The 16,426-nt window shown below is 43.5% G+C and overlaps 1 protein-coding gene across 1 annotated transcript in view; it reads right to left on the reverse strand.

The window, feature by feature from the left end:
- dock1 (dedicator of cytokinesis 1) overlaps window positions 1-16,426 on the reverse strand; it is an 850,868-nt gene that overhangs the window by 812,892 nt on the left and 21,550 nt on the right. The window contains exons 3-4 of the mRNA XM_072479204.1: window positions 11,278-11,426; window positions 6,519-6,654 (exon numbers count right to left, since the gene is read on the reverse strand). Coding sequence (XP_072335305.1) covers window positions 6,519-6,654; window positions 11,278-11,411 — 270 coding nt within the window. The 5' untranslated portion in view covers window positions 11,412-11,426. The remainder of the gene's footprint in view (window positions 1-6,518; window positions 6,655-11,277; window positions 11,427-16,426) is intronic.

Below are 16,426 nucleotides of genomic sequence, written 5' to 3' on the forward strand. Positions count from 1 at the left end.
AGGTGTGCGAGTACCCGTGCCCTTTTAATCGGCCCGTTCAGCCCGCTCACGTTCCACGTGATCAGCCGGGTTGGGGGGCTCTTTACCCCCCCCCCCCTTGTCGAATAGCCATCCCCTTTTTTAACCCAACTCCTCACCCGGTTCCCACGTACCCGTATATCCCCCCGACGGCACCCTCCCGCCTCGACCCCCCCCACCCCATACCAGCTCCCCCTTCTCCTTAGCAGCAGCAACCCAGTTAACCCCCCCCCCTCCGCTAGATCCCTTTCTAGCGTAGTTGCACCCCCCATGTTGCTCCCAGAAGTCAGCAAACTCTGGCTGACCTCGACTTCCCCCCTTGTCCTCGGCCCCCACTGTGCGAGGCCCCCTCCTTCCTGCGTCCCTGTTCCCGCCATAATTACCATAGCGCGGGAACAAAGCCCGCTTTTCCCACTTGGCCCCGCCCCTAATGACCGGCGCCCACAGTTCCTCATCCTCCCACCCCCCCCCTCCCCCACAACATGGGGAAGAGAGAAGAGTTACAGGGTCGCAAGATTAACAACTTGAAAAATCATCCCCTCCCACTTTTTCCCCCCCTCACCCCACATAATCACCCCACCACTCTGTCCCAAACGTTCTTTTTCTCGCCCGCCTATTCCAGCTTCTCGTCCACAATAAATGTCCACGCCTCTTCTGCCATCTCAAAGTAGTGGTGATTCCCTTGGTGTGTGACCCACAGTCTTGCCGGCTGCAACATTCCGAATTTGACCTTTTTGTGAAGCACCGCCTTAGCCCGATTAAAACTTGCCCTCCTTCTCGCCACCTCCGCACTCCAATCCTGGTATACGCAGATCACCGCGTTCTCCCACCTACAGCTCCGAGTTTTCTTCGCCCATCTGAGCACCATCTCTCTGTCATTATAGCGGAGAAACCTCACCACTATAGCTCGAGGTATTTCTCCAGCCCTCGGTCTTCGCGCCATAACTCGATAAGCTCCCTCCACCTCCAAAGGGCCCGCCGGGGCCTCCGATCCCATTAGCGAGTGAAGCATCGTGCTCACATATGCCCCGACGTCCGCCCCTTCTGCGCCTTCGGGAAGACCCAGAACCCTTAAATTCTTCCTCCTCGAATTATTCTCCAGCACCTCCAGCCTTTCCACACACCTTTTGTGCTGTGCCTCGTGCATCTCTGTCTTCACCACCAGGCCCTGTATTTCGTCTTCATTTTCAGCAGCCTTTGCCTTCACGACCCGAAGCTCCTGCTCCTGGGTCTTTTGCTCCTCCTTTAGCCCTTCAATCGCCTGTAATATTGGGGCCAGCAGCTCCTTCTTCATCTCCTTTTTCAGTTCTTCCACACAGCGCCGCAGGAACGCTTGTTGGTCCGGGCCCCATACCAAACGGCCACCTTCCGACGCCATCTTGCTTTGAGCTTGCCTTCCTTGCCGCTGCTCTGGAGGATCCTCCGCAATCCGGCCGCTTTCCTCTCCCTTTTCCATACGTGTCCGGGGGGATTCCCTTCTGGTTTACCGCACAGTGTTTTTAGCCGTTAAAATTGCCGCTGGGGCTCCTATTAAGAGCCCAAAAGTCCGTTCCACCGGGAGCTGCCGAAACGTGCGTCTTAGCTGGTCATCGCCGCACCCGGAAGCCCAGGAAACAGTGTTTGTTGACAAGATGTAACAAGGCGTGTGCCACAGATGAGAGTGCTTGGGTCTCAGAGTTTTACAATTTCTATAAATGGCTTGTGTGATTACAAAATTTGCTTATGACATAAAGATAACTAAGAACGCAAGTTGTGAACAGGGCAGGAGGCAACAAAGGGACATAGATAGCGTAAAAGTGAGTGGGAAAAGTCTTGTCAAATGTAGTTTAATGTGGTAAAATGTGAAATTGTTCATTTTGTCACGAAAAATAAAGAAGCATATGACCTAAATGGCGATAGATTGCATAATGAGATGCAGAGGGACCTGTGTGTCCCAGTGGATGAATCACAAACAGCTAGAGTGTAGGTACAGTACATAATTAGGAAAGTTAATACAATATTATTGTTTATTGCGAGGGGAATTGAATACAAAAGTAGAGAGGTAATGCTTCAGTTATACAGTGGAGATGACAATTGTATAGTACTAGTCTCCTTATTTAAGAAACGATGTAAATGCATTGGAAGCAGTTCAGGGAAAGTGTACTAGACCAATGTCTAGAATGGGAAGGTTACCTTTGGAGGAAAGGTTGGACTGGCTAGTCTTGTATCCACTGGAGTTTAGAAGAGTAAGAGGTGACTTGATTGATACGTACACGATCCCGAGTGGTCTTGACAAGATGGATGTTGGGAAGATGTTTCCACTTGTGGGAAAATCTAGAACTAGAGGTCACTGTCTAAAAATAAGGGATTGCCCATTTAAGACAAAGAGATGAGGAGTATGTTTTTCTCTTAGAGGGTAATGAGTCTTTGGAACACTCTTCCTCAAAAGGCAGTGGAAGAGTCTTTCAATATTTGTACGGCAGAGCTGGATAGATTCTTGCTAAGCAAAGGGGTGAAAGGATATTGGGGTGGATAGGAATGTGGAGTTGAAATTACAATCAGATTACAATGATCATATTGAATGGCAGTGCAGGATGGAGGGGCCAAATGGCCTACCCCTGCTCCGAATTTGCATGTTCATAAGTTCATATGATTTTCTACTGGAACACATTCCATAGTTTACTTCAATTCTTAAAAATAGAGCCTTCTTAGTTCGACTGGATACATATTGATCAGAAGGTTCTCTGGCACAGCGGAAATTCCTCTACATCTCCTCTTAGCACTATATTTGTCCAGTCTATATTAGGGTACTTAAAGTGTCCTAATATTGCTTCTCTATGGGGCAACAGAGTGGCACAGTGGTTAGCACTGCTCCCTCATGGAGGACCCGGGTTTGATCCCGGCCCTGGGTCACTGTTCATCAGAGTTTGCACATTCTCCCCGTGTCTGCTTGGGGCTCATCCTCACAACCCAAAGATGTGCAGGGTAGGTGGATTGGGCACGCTAAATTGCCCCTTAATTAGAATTTAGTTTTTTTTTTTTAAATTGCTACTTATTTTTCTTACACACATTTGAAATTTGCCAACAAATTTGCTCATCCATTTCTTTCTCACTAAAAAGAAAATCCCACCAATGTTACAACTCTCCATCTGTTCCTTACTTGAAGCCCAATCCATTCAGTCCTTGAATAATCTATCTCGAACTGCATAACCTTCATTCAACACAGCAATGGCCCCTTCACTTCTTCGTTTATCACTTCTGAATGCTTGGTAGCCAGGAATATTAAAAATGTATTCAGTTTTTCTTCTCTTAACCCCAGTGAGCAATGTGCTATTATAGGGCCTATTTTGGTCCAGTGGGTTACGGGGTGAGTTTCCCTTATCGTTCGGCAGCGGCGGTTGAAGTGGGGGGGGGGGGGGCACTCTGGATGTCTTGCAATTCTTCTTTGCTTCAGTGTTGGGGTCACTAATGTGATTTTTCTGATGCCAGTGTGTTGCCTTGTGTGCAGTTAGCGAGGTGCAGGCCCAACTGGGTGGTGGGTCCTGACATGCGCTGGGTGTCTTAGGATAGTGACTCCTTTCGTCTCAAAGTATGCCAAACTAGGCCAAGTCCAAATTCAAATCCCACATTAATGTAAAAACCGAGAAACAAAATAATAGTTTGTACCAGTTTACCAACTGCAGTTCTACTCTCATCTAGGATTAGTCAATGCCTCGACAACACTTGCAAATATAACAAAATAGCTTGCACATCATTGCCCAGGATTGAAGTCAGGATCCTAACAATAGTGGATAGCATGTTTGCACTCAGCAACTTCAGCTGTGCTATAGTACAATTTAGGAAGGCCTCCATAAATTTTGTTTTTAGAATAGTATTTTTGTCTATTCTTTTTGTTGGAGTATTTAATGCTTTACAATGTGTTTATAATCTATACATCCTAACTTGAAGCTTTCTGAACTCAATCAGAAACTGACAATTTAAACACACCAAAACTGCATTTTAAAAGTATTCTTAGAAGTGGTGTGTTTTGGAACACCCTGAAGTTGTGAAAGGAACTAAAGTCTTGCTATCTCTCATTATGGAATTGTCCAGTAATTCATGTTGGCATAATCTTTCTCTTTTTCTATCTTTTGCAAGTGTATAATCTAAATCTGCATTCACATTTCTCTTCCTCCTTTAGTTGGCAGTTGTCTGATGCAGAACAGTCATCAGCTTTGATGGATCGATTTCCTGTTCCTTGAACAAAACGCAGCTGTACCTTCATTCATCTGGACCACGTTGCAAATTTCCCAGCCATTTTTGAGGTTTTCCCTTTCCTCTGATTCTCAAGAACTTGCATTCACAATTTTCCTCTTTAAATTTGCACTAAAACTCCTCTTCATCTGTCTTAAATTTTCACTGGTATCTCTTCTCCTTGAGCTCAGATTATTCCTTCACAGCCTCCAGTTTAAGTATTACTAACTGGTAAGCACATCTTTATCCTAACTTCTCTGATCTTGCATGCATACTCTACTTACTCCTGCTGCTTTTCGTAAAGTCAGCCTAATTTCCACTTCTATCCAAGATACCAAGAACATATGATCTTTCCAGCTGCTATTTCCACAAATTTGAATAGCATCCCTTTGGTCAGTAATTTGCTAGTCACATTTCTGCATTTTACTCAACTCTTTCTTTAGCATCTAATTCCAAGTGCACGCTTTCACGGTTTACACATCAGAGTACATTTTTGTACACCAAATGAGCACAATTACAGTGGTCACAGGTTTTAATAACCAGATACATCATGAGTCCTGTGATTTTCCAGGCTTCAGAAAGTGGCAGAATAAACACCATCAGACCATGGTTTAGATTATAAACTATGGAATAGGTTTATTAAAAATAGCAGATAGCACAATATAGAATACAGATTAACAGGACAAAGAAAATAATAAGAAAACACAGCCCTGTGCCAACAGCTTTAATAATACCAGATTAAAATAGCATCTTTTAACAATAATATTACGTGAGATTTGTGTTCTAGACTTCAAAGAGCCACCTACTATTCTTTTGATGATCTCAGAACTGCACAGACCTATTTGAAAAATATACTTCCCATTGCCTTTGAAACTCAATTGGAAATAAAGGAAATTGAATATAAATTTTGCAAAAACAAAAGGCTGCAGTGTATACAAAATTGGAGTCAGAGAAAGTTCAGAGTAGCAGCAAATTTCAACGAAAAATGATTGACACAAATCAATTTACTATTCGGCTACAAACCTTCATTCACTGAATTAACTGTTCACAGAGCAAAGGCAGTAGCTATCAGGAATTGCTTCTGTTATCAACCCACATGATTTTGCCATTAATGAATATGAGCACTGAAACGTCAGCTGGACTTATCTCAGCCAGTCTCTGCCTAGAAGGGGATATGCTGGCACAACAGAATACACAGCTCTCAAACTGGATTATTTCTTTAAATGATCATGGTTTAACTCTGGAATGAAGGTGAAGAAAATGAGCACCCACCATGAACAATATGAACATTTTTTATACTATTTGTAAAGGGTATTATTGTAAATCATTTGTATAAAATAATTTCTATGACTGCCCATTGAATTTGCACACCGGAAAATACATAAATAATCCCAACTCCAATTATTAAACTAGCTACAAAATTCAAACTAGGATTGCAATGAAAATTCAATGGTGGTGCAAAACAGTGACCCTATCCAGGTTTGTATTGTGGCTCATGGCAATTGAGTCAAATTCAATTTTGCCACTTCAGAGGAAATGTTTCAGACAATGAATAAATACACTGCCTAAAAAAGTCAGATTTTAGTTAAGTACTTTAAACTAGCTCAAGTCAATGCCATTGAGTCTTATGAGAAACAATGAATAACAGTTGGAGGTTACCTATTATTAAATTATTCTCCTAAAATGTATTTAAACTTTTTGTTTAATAATAATGAATTTTAAATTCTGAATGTTTCATAATTAAATTGCAGTAACTAAATAGAATCCTTTATCATGGTTTTATGGTGACGCAAATTTATGAACTAAAGTGGAAGTCATGGAAACAGAAATACTGTCAGCCATGTGCAATTTTACAATGCTCATTCTGATATAATGATTAACTGCACTGCTTGCCAAATTGATCACGATACCTGGATGCTACTATATACAAGTAATTTAGACAAATTACATGAATTAATCAAAACATTTAAATTTTTACTTCCAGTATTGCAATCTTGCAATGTTTCCCTTACTTGATCTTACTTCATAAAGAGAATGTGGAAGGTAGAGAGGACATTACCTTCATATTCTTTTTCTAAAAACATTGCAAGATCCACATTGCAAGATCATACAATATTTAATTAAGTATCATAAACAAAACATTGACTGCAAATTTGACAAAACATTTTCAAGGTCTTCAGCACAGAATCATATTTAATAGACAATGTATAAACATTAAAACCAGACATAACTTCAGAAGTGAATGATTTACAGCGGTTTAACTGCAATTGACTATCTAATTTAATCACCTTTTCTTCCTCGATTCTTTCTTCTATCCGTTTCAATGCTATCTCATGAGCTCTAAACAGACTGATGGTGCTTGTTTGGTCAGGATCTAAAATGTTGCCATCTTCATCTCTTACCACCAAATCGAGATCAAGGATTCTGGAAATTAATCAGAATAGAACTGCAATAAACCAAAATATATGACTCATCTCTAAACATTCCCTGAGAACTCCAGGTAAAGCAAAGCACATGGTGATCTAATATGACATTTCTATGTTAGACAACAATATGCCCCTCTATACGAGTCTGTAAAAGTTAATGGTGTGCGCAACTTTGACCAACATGTGCTCACAAAGACTTGTCACCAATTGTGACACTAACATATTATTTTGCTACATATATCTGCACTACATTTTGAAGATTTAATAAGCATGGCAGTAAAATGAACCTACGGAGATTAACCTATTTAAATAAAACATAAATATGCAGCTTTGTCTGTCCACACTTTTCAGATTGGTTGCTCGTTGATTTGTTTTGCGCCAATTTGATAGCAATAGGTTAATTAGATATTTTAAACTTTATTGTAACATTTGGGTACTGAGCGTGCCCACATCGGATCTGTTCACTTTATAGCACCATTTTAAACCCAATGTTTTTACATATCCAATACTTCTTACAGTTTTTTCAGAATCATAAGTTTTGATTTTGTTGAAGTTTTTGCTGAAAGAATAACTAGAAATCCTGTATTTAAAGAAGCGCTGTTACAATAAAGATCATACTTTGACTGCTTATCTCTACTTTGGTGCATACAAAGACACATGGGTAACGCAGAGCACCAGACTGCAATTTTTTTAAGTTCAATTCTGCATTAAATTAAACTGAGATGAATGAGTATTGTCCATGTGGAGGCACATTTTGTATTCAGCAACACTAAGTTTAAAAAACGTTTCATCCCACTTATTGCATTCAATTAATCTTTTGAGGTGTGTGTGTGTGTATACTTCATGGAGGCGGTTGCTCACCGCAATTTATATTATTAAATTTAACACCTCTTTGGCTTTTTCCAGAGTCACAAGTTTTGATTCTATTGAAGTCTTTCGTGAAAGAATACTTAGAGATCCTGTATTTTAAAAAGTGCTGTGGAAATAAAGATACTTTAATCGCAAAAGTTTTTCTAATCTACGCTATGGTGCATGTGGAGCACGCAGAGGACTGGAGCATATGACAAACATGTGGCTGCGAATGTCTGGTAGTGATGGCAGCAGAAATAGCAGATGGTAAGTGTGTGCATGAGGTACCTTTATCTAATACAATGCACAGTTTCTATCTGTCCACACTTCTGACTGTTCAGGGGGTTGATTCTGTAGACAGAGCTTGGAGCATGCAAAGACACCGAGGGCACACAGAGGACTGGAGTGCACATTGCTCATGTGACTGCCAATGGTAGGTGGCACTAGGGTGGGAGGGTTGTTGGAGGAAATGAACAGCGGAGATAAGTGGTCTATTGCACCTAATTCACACGCTTCTATAATCAAAAAAAGAAGACTGTAGATCCTGGAATCTGAAATAAAAGCAGAAAATGCTGGTAATACACAGCACATTATGGCAGCATCTGTGCAGAGAAACAAAGTTAATGCTGTAACCTGCACAGATCCTATTGGGTATGGACAATTGGTTACCCTATGGATCCCGAGGAATAAGAGTTCCCCCGATAAGAGGCAGGGCAAACATTAACCTTTTCTGTTTTATAAATTGAGCCAGCTAGTTAGGGACTGGCTAGAGAGACCAGTAGTGAACTACTGCTGCTGTGTAAATATATTAGTATGAATAAAGTTAAATTACGTTTGACTCAAAAACTCATGTTGGACTCTTCGTGGCCCTCACATTCAGGTCCGTCATTTTTCATCAGGAATGGGAAAGTTAGAGAAATAATAGGTTTGGGGCAAGAGATAGGTGGGGCAAGGACAAAAGGAAAGTCTCTGAGAAATCAAGAAAGATTGAATAAAAGTCGTGAGAGTTTTCCAGGGCCAAAGGGAATGATGATAGGGCAAGAAAAGAAACAAAAAAGACGTGCCTACAGTGAGTTTTGCTGATTGATTGAATGAAGAAAAAAAACAAAGAAAAAGAAAGAAAATAAGGCAGAGATTATGGTCTGAGCAATGTTGACTCAATAAGGCTGTAACAACCTAATTGAAAAACGAGATGCTGCTCCTACTTTGATCTTCACTGGAAGTGCTGTTATTAGCCTAGACGGAGAAATTTAAGTGGGGAAACAGGTATGACATGATTTACTTCAACATTTGTAATAATAAGCAATTTTTGTCTGTCCGTATTGTACTGATTAATTAGTAGGTTGACTTGGTGGGAGGAGCTTGGTGTACACCGAGAACTGCAGCGTATGGTATGATGCATATATGGCTGCCAACAGTTTATGGCAGTGGCTTAAGGGGGAGGGTGGGTGGTTGAGGTACAGAACAGAAGAAACCCAACAACAAAGGTGTCCTGCCTGGAGGAAATGGGGAATGGCAATGGTGGAGGGGGGTAAGAATGGCAAAGGAGGGAAGGAAGTCTGGGGGGGGTGCAGTGTGGCATGGGATGACCAAATACATGGGAGGTATTGGTACGTATGGAATCATGAATAAGGATAGCTTAGGAAGAGGGGGCGGGGGGGATGATCGAAGGGAGATGAAAGGAACATCACGGGTATTGCACGAGAGGGATGGCATGCCATGGGATTTAAAATAAGTAATGTTGCAATGAAGATGGTAGCATAGTGGTGGTTAGCACTGTTGCTTCACAGCTCCAGGAATCCGGGTTCGATTCCCAGCTTGGGTCACTGTCTGTGCGGAGTCTCCCCGTGTCTGCGTGGGTTTCCTCCCAGAAGTCCCGAAAGACCTGCTTGTTAGGTGAATTGGACATTCTGAATTCTCCCCCAATGTACCCGAACAGGCACTGGAGTGTGGCGATTAGGGAATTCTCACAGTAACTTCATTGCAGTGTTAATGTAAGCCGACTTGTGACACTAATAAAGATTATTATGAAAGATACTAATTTGACAGCAAACCCTTGTGGGTCACCATGACCATCAATTGGTGCAAGGATATTTTTCAAAATGAGTATTCATAAACAGTGTTGTCAGTGATGAATACTTTCTATTGGGGATAAATGAATGCAGCAGTCGGTATCTTTATGTTCATTTGGTGAGTCTGCAAACAACGATTAGTACCGTAAATAACATGGGAAGAAATTCACTCTCTCCAATACTTCAAGCAAATGCTGCAGTGCATTGGTAATTTTATCTTTCTTGTGATTTAATTGGCCTTGCTACAGCAAACGACGTAAATATTATTCTCCTCACTTTGATAAAGGCAATATCAGGAACTCATTAAGTTCATCATAATTTAAGCAGTGTGAAGATCTTCTTCATTTCTGGGGGTTAATCAATAATTCCCTGGTTCTCCACCTGTTGCCCATTATAAGAGCATTGGCAACAATTTCAGATAATTTCTGTGTGCACAGTCACAAATCTTCAAATGCAAATTTATGCCACAAAGCAGCCTATTATGCAGTTTCACAACGGACGCAGCTATTGTCATGAAATTATTCATCTCTGCTCTTTCCATATTTCTGAAGGTCATCATACTATTGGGACATGAGCATTTTAAAAATAGTTTTAAAAATGAATAGAAATTTGCATATGCATTTTAGAAGAAAAGATCATTTAAGCTGACTGAGGATATGAAGATAACGGTTTTCACTTACGGCATGGATATCAAAAACTTTTTCAATACAGTTTATGGTTTTGCAATGAATGCAACATATTTACAAATTTACATATAGTTTGAAGCTGAAATTCACACATTACCTCTCACGTAATCATGGTATTAATAAAATCTGACGCCAGTAATTATCAGTAATATCTTCATTCAGAATGTTATAGTTTACTTCCCAAAACTATAAAACCAAATGGTGATCAATTAGATCAAAATGACAGATAATGAGTAATTTGAATGTCGACATTTGCACTCATTGCCAAAGTTAAGCCAAGAGAATGATAGCTTGAACAAGAGGAATTGCTACTTTTTACAAAAACAAATGCTTAAGATGGTTTTGTTAACACAGAAGAGGTATCAGAGGATAGAGCCAATCTTGAGGAAAATGAATTAATTTCCATCCCTCAAAATCTCTTTTGACAGTTGACTCTTAATTATGGAATTAATTCAGAGGTGGCAGCCGTTTATCGACTACTTTAGGAAGAATTAAGCTGTCAGCTGTGTGTGTGTGTGTGTGTGTGTGTGTGTGTGTGTGTGTGTGTGTATGTTAACAATGGGGAGGCATTGGGGAATTGGGGAGTCGTTAATGTGAGCCATATTGGTTGGGTTTTGTTGTTGGTTGGGTGTGTGTTCATTTTGTTATCTTGTTAAACTCATTTAAGTTATATTATAAATGCCTTAATTAAAATATATATTTTTTAATATTATGGAATTAATCTCATAACCGAGCGCCCTTAAATCTTTGGTCAATCAGGATGACCAATATAATAGTAATCCTGGCACTTCTTAAACTAAAATGATTGAAATTAAATAAAGCAACAGATGGACGTAAATGCACATCAACTGTCCCACATAAAAAATGGTCAACAGAATAAGCATTCCATTTAAAATAGATAGACAGGCTACTAATGTTTAAATTGCATAATTACTGCTACAACAATACCATACTTCATCGTCAAATGTGAGAACAATAAGCAATGTTAGTTTATTTAGATGTGTTAAATTATACCTGTTGCCATAATCAATTTTGGCAGTAACTTTCTGTTTCAGTTCCTTCAGTTCATCTTGTGGGAGTGTTCCAGAAAGTATCTGAGATCGCCATTCAATAAGATCGTACATCATGCGCCTAACACGGTTAAACATCTCTCTGCTGTCATTCTGAAGTTAAAGAAATTGGAGCAGAAAATTAAATACACTGAATAGAAAACAAGTGGTGCTTCACAAAACCATGGCCACCATTGTTTAACACAACTGTTTATAGAGTTAATCTTATCAATGAAGAATATTGTTTTGAATTGCTAACTATAAAACCTGTTGTACAAACTGCATGTGTTCATGCAGCACAGAAATTTCTACATTGATAAATCATAGGTGCCACGGCAAAGGACATCACAGAAAGGGTGTAGAATATTCTGCAGGGGGAGGGGGATGATATCACAGCAGTAGGTTAAGTGCTGCAAAGGACACTTTAAGCTAATTAGGCAGTGCCTGGGTATAGTATTAAAAAAAAGCAGAAATAGGGCACACAGAGGACTAGGAAAGACAATTAGAAATAATACAAAGTTAGGTGCAAACATAGAAAATACAACGTTGACTAAAGTTAGGTTTGGAGTGCATTTGTGTAAATACATAAAGTGTGGATATAAACTTAGTCAGTTGCAGGCACAAATAGCCAAGTGAAATGATGACATGGCTCAAAAAAAAGGCAAGATATTCATAGAATGATTAAAGTACAGAAGGCGACTGTATGACCCATTGCGTGCTAGGGAGATACCCAGTAATCCCACTCCCCTGCCTTTTCCCCATAGCCTTACACATTTTCTCTCTTCAGGTGCATAATCCAATTCGCTAGCAAGCAAAAAGGTTTGACATAACTTCCTCCCTGCTTTAGGTCTCTACTTACAAAGCACAGAATCCCAACTGTCTTATTTCTCAACCTGCCATCAAATTCAAAAAATTACGCATCTATACCCCAAGGTACCTCAGCTCCAGATCTCCTTTAGAATTGTATCCTTTATTATATATTGGGCTGGATTCTCCGATTCTGCGGCTATGTCCAGAAAATGCGTCTGGTCTTACAACCAAAAAGTCAGCAGCGCCCCGCACCAATCCTATACCTGGTGGGGGGCTAACAGCCGCGCCACATTACCTGCCGATATGGACGCAGAATGGCCGGGTCCGTGGCTACGCATGTGCGCGGCGGCCGCGCCATACAATATGGCGCGGCCGTGCATGGACCCGGCCTGCCAAAAACTGCCCCCCCCCCCCCCCCCCCCCCCCCGGGTAATCCCCTTCGCCACCGCTGGACCACCCCCCACCAGTCCCCCAGCCCCTGCTGAAGTTCCCCCTGCCAGCGGAACGGCCTCCCCCCACGACTGTGGCGGCGCTGGATCCAGTCTGCAGCAGCCACGCCCGGTTTCCGAAAGTTGATAGGACACATGTCCCACGCCGTCGGGAAGTTGGCCCATCGGGGGCGGAGCATCGGGGGAGGGCCTCAAGTTACGTCCTGAGGCTGTCCCAACCGCATGCGGCGTACTCCTCGAGTATGCCATTTGAGGGAGCAGAGCATTGGAAAAACGGCAGCACAACCGATTTCGGCGTAAAAGGGAATTCTTCAGCCAATCGTCGATTTCAGCGTCAACAATCTGAGAATCCCGCCCAATGTCTTTCCTCATTCTTCCTAGCAAAATGTATCAGTTTACACTTCTCGGAATTAAATTTCACAATCTGCCCATTCCACCGATCTATACCTGTCCTCTTGACAATAACCACAAGTAAAGTAAAGTTGCCATAGTCCAATAGGCTGTTTTCCCCTTTGAAGGGGAGAGCTGACTTGTGGTGATTTAACCTGAGGATCATCATATCTCAGGCGAGGGGCAAGATTGAGAAGGGCCTTGCAATAATCACTATACTCCTCACAGCTACCTATTTTCAATATGTATGACACACAAATCTGCCCCTGCACCCCAAGCCTAAATCATTAGCATTGATCAAGGCAAGCAGTGGTTCTGATTCCAAGCCCTGGGGAACCCCACCACATGCATTTCTCCAGTCTGAAAAACAGCCAGTCGCCACAGCTCGGTTTCTTGTCACTCAACCATCTTTATATCCATGCTGCCACAGTACCTTTTAAACCATGGGCTTCAAATTTGCTAACAAGCCGATTATCTGGCATTTGCCAAGCCCATTTTGGAAGTCCACGAACATGACATAAACTGTATTACCCTCATCAACCCTCTTCCCCTCTCTATTGCCTCATTAAAAAGTGCATTTCAAATTATTTAAACACAATTTGGCCTTAACAAATCAGTGCCGGCTTTTCTTAATTAATCCTTAATTGTCCAATTGAGTGTTAGTTTTGTCCCAAATTATCGGTTCCATAAGCTTTCCCACAAAGCTTTAAACTAACTGGCCTGTAGTTGCTGGGTTTATCCTCACACCCTTTTTTGAAACAGTGGTATAACATTTGCAGTTCACCAGTCTTCTGACACCTGGGGCGGGATTCCGACACTACCCGGCGGGGTGGGGGGGTCCCGGCGGGATGGAGTGGCGTGAACCACTCCGGCGTCGGGCCGCCCCAAAGGTGCGGATTTCTCCGCCTCACCGTGAGGGGCTAGGCGCACGCCAGAGTGGTTGGCGCGCCATCGACCGGCGGGAAAGGCCTTTGGCGCCACGCCAGCCGGGGCCGAAAGGACTTCGCCGGGCGGTGTAAGTCTGCACATGCGCGGGAGCGTCAGCGGCTGCTGACGTCATCCCCGCACATGCGCGGGGGAGGGGGGGGTCTCTCTCTTCCGCGTCGGCCATGGTGAAGACTCTGGCGGAGGTGGAGGGAAAAGAGTGACCCCACGGCACAGGCCCGCCCGCGGATCGGTGGGCCCCGATTGCAGGCCAGGCCACCGTGGGGACACCCCCCGGGGCCAGATCCTCCCCCCCCCCCCCCCCCCCCCCACCAAGGACCCCGGAGCCCGCCCGCGCCGCCCAGTCCCACCGGGAAGAGAGGTGATTTGATTCTCGCCGGCAGGACAGGCATTCCAGCAGCGGGACTTCGGCCCATCGCGGACCGGAGGATCGCTGGGGGGGGCTTGCCGACCGGCGCTGCGCGATTCCCGCCCCCGCCGAATATCCGGTGCCGGAGAATTTGGCAACCGGTGGGACTGTTGATTCACGCCAGCACCTCAGCCACGCCATCTGCTGCCGTGCATAAACCCTCTTTAGGTCCGTAATCAGCCCACACCTCCTATTGGCACATTTTACAATTTATATACCTATTGAAAACTTTTAGATTTCCTTTATGGTGGCTACCAATCTCTTCTTTTTTTTAAAAAAAATAATTTTTATTAAAGGTTTTCATAAAATATCAATAACAAAATGAGAAAGAAAAAAGAACCCAACAGGGTTAAGTACAAAACACAATCTAAAAAAGCAACCCCCCAAACCCCTCCCCCTGTACATAAATAATAAATTAACATTAAAACCCCGACTTAACACAACAGGTGTATACACCCCCTCAGACCCTCCAGTGTAAATAACATACACAAAAATAAAGTAACCCCCCGCCCCCCCCCGAGCTGCTGTTGCCATTGACCAATGTCTATCGTTCTGCCAGAATGTCTAAGAACGGTTGCCACCGCCTAAAGAACCCTTGTACCGACCCTCTCAAGGCAAATTTCACCCTCTCCAATTTAATGAACCCTGCCATATTGCTGATCCAGGATTTCACACTTGGGGGCCTCGCATCTTTCCACTGAAGGAGAATCCTTCGCCGGGCTACCAGTGACGCAAAGGCCACAATTCCGTCCTCTTTCGCCTCCTGCACTCCCGGCTCCTCTGCCACCCCAAATATTGCGAGCCCCCAGCTCGATCTGACCCTGGATCCTACCACCCTCAACACCGTCCTCGCTACGCCCTTTCAAAATTCCTCTAGCACTGGGCATGCACAGAACATATGGGTGTGATTTGCTGGGCTCCCTGAGCACCTAACACACCTGTCCTCACCCCCAAAGAACTGGCTTATCCTTGTCCTGGTCATGTGTGCCCTGTGCAGCACCTTAAACTGTATGAGGCTGAGCCTCGCGCACGAAGAGGAAGAATTCACACTCCCTAGGGCATCTGCCCACGTCAAAGAATGCTTTCCATCAGCTGCTTTCATAAGAATCCACTGCAGGTTTTCCAACTATCCTTTCAAAAAAGCATCCGCTCCACTGTTTTGATCAGGAATCCAGCAGCAGCATGTTTTCTCCCTCTCCTTTCAGAATTCCTTTATCTTGAAACATGAATCCAAAACTCTACACAAACTCAGGTACTCAGTCCTCACAAAATATTATTGCCTCAAACACTAGAAATTAGGACACAAAACCTTACAAATGCTTCAGATTTTGGCTTGTCTACAGCCAATTTCATCAGCTCCTCGTAACCAGAACAAAAGAGGCACTTTTGGGTGAATTTTGCCTGAATATTTGAAGGAAAATTAACCTCAACGGAGAAAAGAAAATAACCACAAAAAAAAAAAAGCAAGCAAATCGAAGCTCGAAGGAACGGCGGAAGTGGCGGAAAGGGCCACGAGCAGCAGGCGGACGAGCCGGCAGACCCACGAGATGAGGGGGCCCCTGCTACCCAGGAGAGAGGGAGACGAACAACCCGAGTATCAGCCTCCAACACCCTCCCCCCAACCACGACCTGGAGACGGATGGAAGACCTTCCTCATGAAGGAGCTGACCGCCATGAAAGAGGCGATCAGGAAGGAATCCAGATGGCGCTCAAGGTGGCGATGGTCACCATGCAAAAGACAATCGACGGGTTGGGGAAGAAAGTGGAGATGCAGGAGAGGACGATCCACAATCTGGAGAGAGAGTCAACGGACCAGAGCGACAGATCTTAAAAGGTTGTGGCGGCACAAGAGAGCTTAAAAGAGAAAGTTGAGGACCAGGAGAACAGCTCCCGACGACAGAATATTTGGATTATGGGCATGCCCGAAGGCATCGCAGGTAGAGACCCAACTGGCTATGTCACCCAAATGCTGGGCAACCTATTCGGGAGAGACAACTTCCCCAAGCCCCCCCAGAACTTGACAGGGCACACAGGTCGCTGAGGCCGAAAGCCAAGCTGGGTAGCACCTGAGAGCGATTATTGCGAAGCTGCATCGAACTCAGGTCAGGGCG

Source organism: Scyliorhinus torazame, chromosome 16 (genome assembly GCF_047496885.1).
Source record: "Scyliorhinus torazame isolate Kashiwa2021f chromosome 16, sScyTor2.1, whole genome shotgun sequence".
In the NCBI taxonomy this organism is placed as follows: Eukaryota; Metazoa; Chordata; class Chondrichthyes; order Carcharhiniformes; family Scyliorhinidae; genus Scyliorhinus; species Scyliorhinus torazame.